This window comes from Coturnix japonica, chromosome 9 (assembly GCF_001577835.2).
Source record: "Coturnix japonica isolate 7356 chromosome 9, Coturnix japonica 2.1, whole genome shotgun sequence".
In the NCBI taxonomy this organism is placed as follows: Eukaryota; Metazoa; Chordata; class Aves; order Galliformes; family Phasianidae; genus Coturnix; species Coturnix japonica.
The window spans coordinates 8,673,175-8,679,406 of record NC_029524.1 but is presented as its reverse complement, the minus strand read 5'-3'; the positions used below and the strand labels follow the sequence as shown (position 1 = coordinate 8,679,406).

General features: G+C 43.1%; 1 protein-coding gene across 3 annotated transcripts; it reads right to left on the bottom strand.

The window, feature by feature from the left end:
• Nucleotides 1-149: 149 nt before the first annotated feature.
• RNF7 (ring finger protein 7) lies at nucleotides 150-5,431 on the bottom strand. 3 transcript variants are annotated; one of them, XM_015871492.2, is made up of 3 exons: nucleotides 5,211-5,423; nucleotides 2,833-2,880; nucleotides 150-1,406 (listed from the first exon to the last, which is right to left on the bottom strand). In XM_015871492.2, the coding sequence occupies exons 1-3, from the start codon at nucleotides 5,386-5,388 to the stop codon at nucleotides 1,288-1,290; spliced, it is 345 nt and encodes a 114-aa protein (XP_015726978.1). In that variant the 5' UTR covers nucleotides 5,389-5,423; the 3' UTR covers nucleotides 150-1,287. The 3 variants fall into 3 exon arrangements, with proteins under 3 accessions (XP_015726978.1, XP_032302362.1, XP_015726979.1); XM_032446471.1 differs by lacking the exon at nucleotides 5,211-5,423 and adding an exon at nucleotides 4,919-5,204 and having other exon boundaries at nucleotides 1,340-1,406; XM_015871493.2 differs by having other exon boundaries at nucleotides 1,350-1,406; nucleotides 5,218-5,431.
• Nucleotides 5,432-6,232: the final 801 nt, after the last annotated feature.

The window sequence follows — 6,232 nt, the reverse complement described above, 5'->3', positions numbered from 1 at the left end:
TTGGAACTACTTTATACAATGGAGATAATTCTGTTTAAGTATGTTTAAAGAGAACTAAATAGAGATACATCTGAGAAATGAATTCATCTTAAATTGAGATTAATTAATAACATTTAAGTAAAAAAAAAAGAATATGCATATAATCTTGCTTCAATTCCACCCAAGTTTATTAACCATTTTATTAAGTCCGAACTTCAATCTCTCTGTTACATACATATATTTAAAAAAACAACAAAACATGTTCAGATTAATAGTAATTACTTCCGATATTTAGGGCAAAGCACCTAAAGACGTGTGGGAAAAATCACGGGTCTGACCCTATTAAAAAGATGATACATTGAGCATTTCCACAGCAGTGAAACAATGCATTCTCTTACATCCCAAACCAAACACATAACCCAATAAAATAACAGTGAAGAATTTTCTATCAAACGAGTTCTGATGAAAGCACAATTTAACATTATTTTCCTAGATTTAATTGATACCTGCTTTCCTTGGGACATTAAAATGGTTGTTTTTGTTTTCCCATAGTAGACAGCAAACCAACAACATGGTTTACACCACTCGTAAACTGATATCCAATGTGTGTCTCTGTACCAAATATTTCTGGATTAAAAGTACTTGTGTCCATGAACTTTAAAAGAAACATAAAATCAGAGATGTGGTTAAATTTTAGTGAACTATGATCGCAGAAAACGTGTAGAACATTACACAGCAAGACTTCAAAGATGAAACAAATTTTCTTCAGCCATAAAGAAAACCTACATGAGAATGACAGTGTTGTTCACATACCACTCATTTTAGATTAAAAACCAAAATACTTGCTAAAAATCTGAATTGTTTTTTAGTATACAGCATTATTAAAAAACAATGTATTCATCCAAACCCAAAACAATATCAGACACTAAATTATACAGCACATCAGATTTAATGGAAAGGTCTCCTTTTCAAATTAATTCATTGCTCCAAGCAGAAACATTAAATGAACTGTATTTGGTGTATAATCTGCACCACCACATTTCTGTGCTCTAAATACAGTTAGCACTCAAATTGTAACAGACACATTTATTAATGCAATGCCTCTTTATTCAGTTGTAGAAACACCTGCAATAAGACTCATCACTGCCTCGCAGTACTGCAAAGAGCACACAGCAAAACCACACTGTTCCATACAGCAGACAAATCGGATACACCATGCCATGATCGAGACATTCCACTCTTCCATATGAGTGTATGGCATAAGATACACACAACTCCAGCAAGTCCAACAGAAAACGTCCGGTGTTTTTATTTGCCTATTCTCTGGACTACCCAGTCCTGCTGGCAGAGGGGACAACGATTATTCTGTTTCACCCACAACGACATGCAGCAATTGTGGAAGGAATGATTGCATTCTCCCCAAACCACTGAAAGAGAAGAAAGAACACGTTCTAGTCATGCTCAGATGTCCGATCAATGCCCACAGCAAGGTCCAAGCTCTCAGATGTTTAAAATCACTACAAACTTAGAAAACCTTTAAAAGGACAAAATGTGTCATCACTGACTTATCCACTGTGTCTGGATGACTGCGGTCATGCTGACAGTACTTCTCAGCTCTGTCACACATCCTCTCACACGTGTATTCTCACCTTCCTGCTCCAAGTGTCTGAAACAGATCTGTGAGCATCAGCTCTGCCCTGGGTAAGTTCTTTGTTTTGACTGTCACGTTCAAAAACATCACCGGTGCGCTACTGATACTGACTTCCCATCAGACAGGAGAATATCACCAAATTCTCATCTGAAATGCTGCATTTAAACTGGGTGAAATCAAGGAAGAGCATGTGACGCTCTATGTAGCCTCAAAACAGCTCTACTGGCAAAATAAACCAGCAGTTTCATGGGCTACAACTCTTCAACACAACAAAATGGTTATGTACTGCCCATGTACTCACAAATATCAGCTGCTCTGTTTTTTTCCCTTATTAGCTCACATTTTCCTTAATGAAATATAAGAGTACCAACCAAAGGAGTGCTGTAATGTATGTGTTGTTTTTTCTCTATTTTCAACAGGACTCTTAGCAAGGCATCAGAAACAGGAAATTCCTGTTCTGGTTAAAACAATCATCAGAAACAACAGTGAATTAACTTTGAGACAATACACTTCAAAGCAGAACCAACAAGGGCGTGGAAGGTTTTACTACCAGCTTAAGAGTTGACTTAAAGGTTTAAAGCAAACAATATGAGACAATTTTCACTGTTTCTGATCTAAATATATCGGAACTGAGATACAATTTGCTTTTGCATATGTTGGCAAGCAGTGTAAAGGATGTTCATGATTAAACAGCATTACAGCAAACTCAAGTGATTATGTTTTTTCAAATGGAAACTGAAAAAATAAAAGTTGGGTCTGAATCAACACTGGGAAAAATATCACTTTTAACACAGACAAACGGTTATTTGAGAACAGAATTCTTCTAGGGGTAAAACCATGGCACCCTCTGGCACAGCCTGGAAGGGAAAAGGAGCCATCCATCCCTTCACCCACTTCAAAGGCATGCGTTGTCCTCTGCTGAACTGCAGTCGGGATGAGAACTCAAACCTCATGGCTGTGTGTGGACACCACAAATGTGAACACGTCCTGTTCTACACAGCGTGCCTGGCACCAACACTAATTGAGTAGTGCTCAAAAAATAAACCGTAAAGTGTTATTAATGTAAAGAGATGACACACTGTACAACAAAACAGCAGTTTGATTCTGAGCATTAATAAAATCAGTATTCCCTTCAAACAGGGAAATGCCCCCTGCTGAGAGAAGCTTCAACTTAAAAACAAGCAAATGAAATCACTACATACCAACACAATCTTCTTGTTTGTTTTCAGCTTGACATCTAAGGCAGGCATCTAAAAGTAAACAAGAACAAGACTCAATCTGATGCTCAAGATTCCATCTTAAGAATAGGCTTGGCAGAGAAAAACATTTAACTTTAAAAACAATTATAAAAGGTAAAAATCTCTGATTTTGTTGCCCACTTCAGCCTTTGAACATTAAATAACAACTCCCCCCAGATTTCAAACAGTGAATGAGATGGTAACATTCCTATCTGAAAGAGATCAGAAGGACCCTAAGCTTCACAACGAGTTTCATTGCTTCTATTTTCTCAACTTCTGCTGAAAAAAAGCCTTCTCCATTTTGCAGATACAACCACCAGCAAGTCCGTGCCAAGGCACTCAGGCACATTAAGAGCAGAGCAAGCACGCAGCCAAACCCTAATTACAGGGCCTTGTTTTTCAGATGTCAGCAGCTCCTTTTAAGGAAATCATTCGCAATTTTCATTTCTTTGGCCTCTACATCTCTCACAACCCCCCACCTCCTGTTACCATTCTTTTATACAGTACCTTTACTTAATAGAAACCTGAATGTAATTTTTGGAGTTACATACAAACCTTTTTTAAACACTGGTCAAAAATACCCAATTAAAAGTATTTATGTATTTCCCAAGCTCCAGTCCATGGCTACAGGGCTGGATGACAGACACAGCAATCAGAGAAGTCACAGCTTCCAGGCTCAGTACAGTGCCACACATACAGAGCAGAAGAACGGCTTTGTTTCTCCTTTGCACTGACACAAACTGCCTCAGACACACAGGCACACACTACGCACAACACAGTTAACAAGTGCCCCGCAGGTTGGATGTGACCTGCAGGTCACCAGCTGGATCACATTTCCCTGGAAGACAAAAACACAGCAGGCTACAGGAATTTTAATTTGAATATTTCTGCCAGATATTGCCAGTAGTTCTATTTTAGATTCACCTGCTCTGTCCTCATTTTCTCAGCCAGTACAGAATGAAGATCACAGAATCTCTGAAGCAGCTGCTCCCTCCTCAGTTAGCTGAAAGTAAGGCTGCAAACAAAGCTTCCCAATGCCTGTTCCTGTAGTTGTAACTTCCACAGTACTAGGGGCCACGCAGCAAATATTCAGGTGCTATTCCATGCTACATGGAAGCAATCTGATCTGGAGTCACCCAACATGCTGGGCAGCCAGATGGGGGGGACTGGCAGCCACTTGTAAGGCAGCTTTTCTATCTCAGCCCCAGCTCCACACTTCAAAGAGACAGGACACAAACCACAGCAGCAACATAAACTGTCCCCATTCCCATGCTACAATTCTAAGGGTGTCAGCTTGACAAAACTTAGCACACTCACATCAGTTCAAGGAGTTAAACCAGCAGTAAATTGATGCTGGCTAATAGTTCCCTCCCTTCCACAATCAAACACGCTGACTTCAAACATACAGAGCCAGCATAGGTCTGGCACTGCCTGCAGCCAAAGGGGGCTGTGCTGCAGCGGCTCTGCAGGAGCCAGGCTGAGTCTGGCAGGGTCAGTGCAGAACTGCTGAACCCGAGTCAGTAACGATCAAGTTTCACATTCTGGCACTCAGTTTGCTCCCAGAAATATTACCAGAATTTTCTCTTACTTTCAGATGAAAAGCAGCCCTTTGGCCCAAGAACAAAAAATTGTAGATGATGGTTGTTTGTTTTTTTTAAAATCAAATATCCACAGAAGAGAAACGTGCTCTTGCAATGACTGCTTATCACAGAAGGTTGGGATGATTTCCTATTCCCACAGTCTGTGCTCACTGTACAAACACAGCAGGTGACTGCAATGCACGTTCTGCCTGTTCTGTGGAGCCCGAAGCAGAGCAGCTGTGCAGGTCTGTGTGCACGGGCCCTGCTGGGGGCTTCCACTGCAGCTGTGCCTCACACAGCAGCAACAAAACAGATGCAGGTATAACAGAACTTAAAGACTTTTCAAACGCCCCGGGTAAATGCCATGCAGGCCAAACACATCACAAGATGCTGACGTCGGTCACTGCCTAGGCTGCTTTCCAAAACTGCCTTAAGATCAGGTGATCCAAGTCCCCATTTCTCCAACAGACCTTTCTGTACATTGATCTGAGCTGAATAGCGGCGGCCCGGCGGGCGGGACAGGCCTCGGCGAGAGGAGCGTGCGGCGCGGCCCTCAGCGAGAAGGGCGCCTGATGTGAACGGCCTCGGTACCGGGCGGGCACGTTGTGGTGACGGAGGAGCACGGCCACCCTGGGCCGGACCCCGCGCGGCCCAACACAGTGCCGGGCAGTGCCGGGCAGTGCCGGCAGAGCGGGCGGGCACAACCAGCCCCGCGGCGGAACGGCGGCCATGGCGGGCCGGGCCCTGCCCGCTGGCGCTTACCCATGACCTGCACCCGGCAAATGGCGCAGGTGTCGCACTCCACGTCCCAGCTCCACATGGCCACCGCGTTCCACTTCTTCAGCGAGAACATCTTGTCGGGGCCGCCCGCCTTAGAGGCCGAGGAGCCCGGGTGCGAGTGGGGGGCGCCCGGCTCGTCCCCGTCCTCCACATCGGCCATGGCGGAGGGGCGGGGACGCGGCGCGGCGCGTGGCGGCGGGACAACAGCGCCACCTGGCGGAGCGCAGCGGGAACACACACAGGGAGACACCAGGCTGACCTGCATCAGTGCTTGGTGTGCACCAGGATCTGGGTTGGGGAGTGAAGACATGAATAGAACTGAAGCAATCGATATTTATCTTTAAAATCTCCTTCTATGCTTATCGAGCCTTTAGGTAAGATGGACGCATCTCTTAACAATGCCATTAAAAAGCAGATCAACAGGGGAAACAAAAGATCTTAAAGCAGCTATTTCCTACTCAAACTTCCACATACCTGTGTCTCATCATGTATATATAGATCGATAAAAGAATCGTGGCACTTCTGAACACAAATTAGTAAGAATAGGTCTAACCCAGAAAGTTCAACATGCTTTTTTCTTATACATTTTCTTCTCTTATTTGCATAATTCTACCTTAATAATACATTGCATTTTTATACCTTTTTGCAAAGGTGTCTATATGTTAAACATATATTCCGAGATTAAAAATGTTTGAAACCAAAGCACATTTTATTTCTCCTACATAAAATGTGCCTCTGAAAATAATTTAAAACAAAAAGGAAAATACTGCCTTTCTTCTTCATACTTGACACAAGAGGCCATCACTCCGCTTTGCTGCTGAGTCTAACAGTTGAATTGAAACACAGCTCTGAGTTCGCTGTGAAAGACCGAGATGCCCTTTAGTACAAGTGGAATTGCTGAGGTGACACACTGCTTCCAGCAGCAGTGTGAAAAAGGATTTCAAGAAGTAGGTTTTTTTAAGTAGAAAGGAGGTAACTTCCCATCTTGTACCCAGCTCACTTTG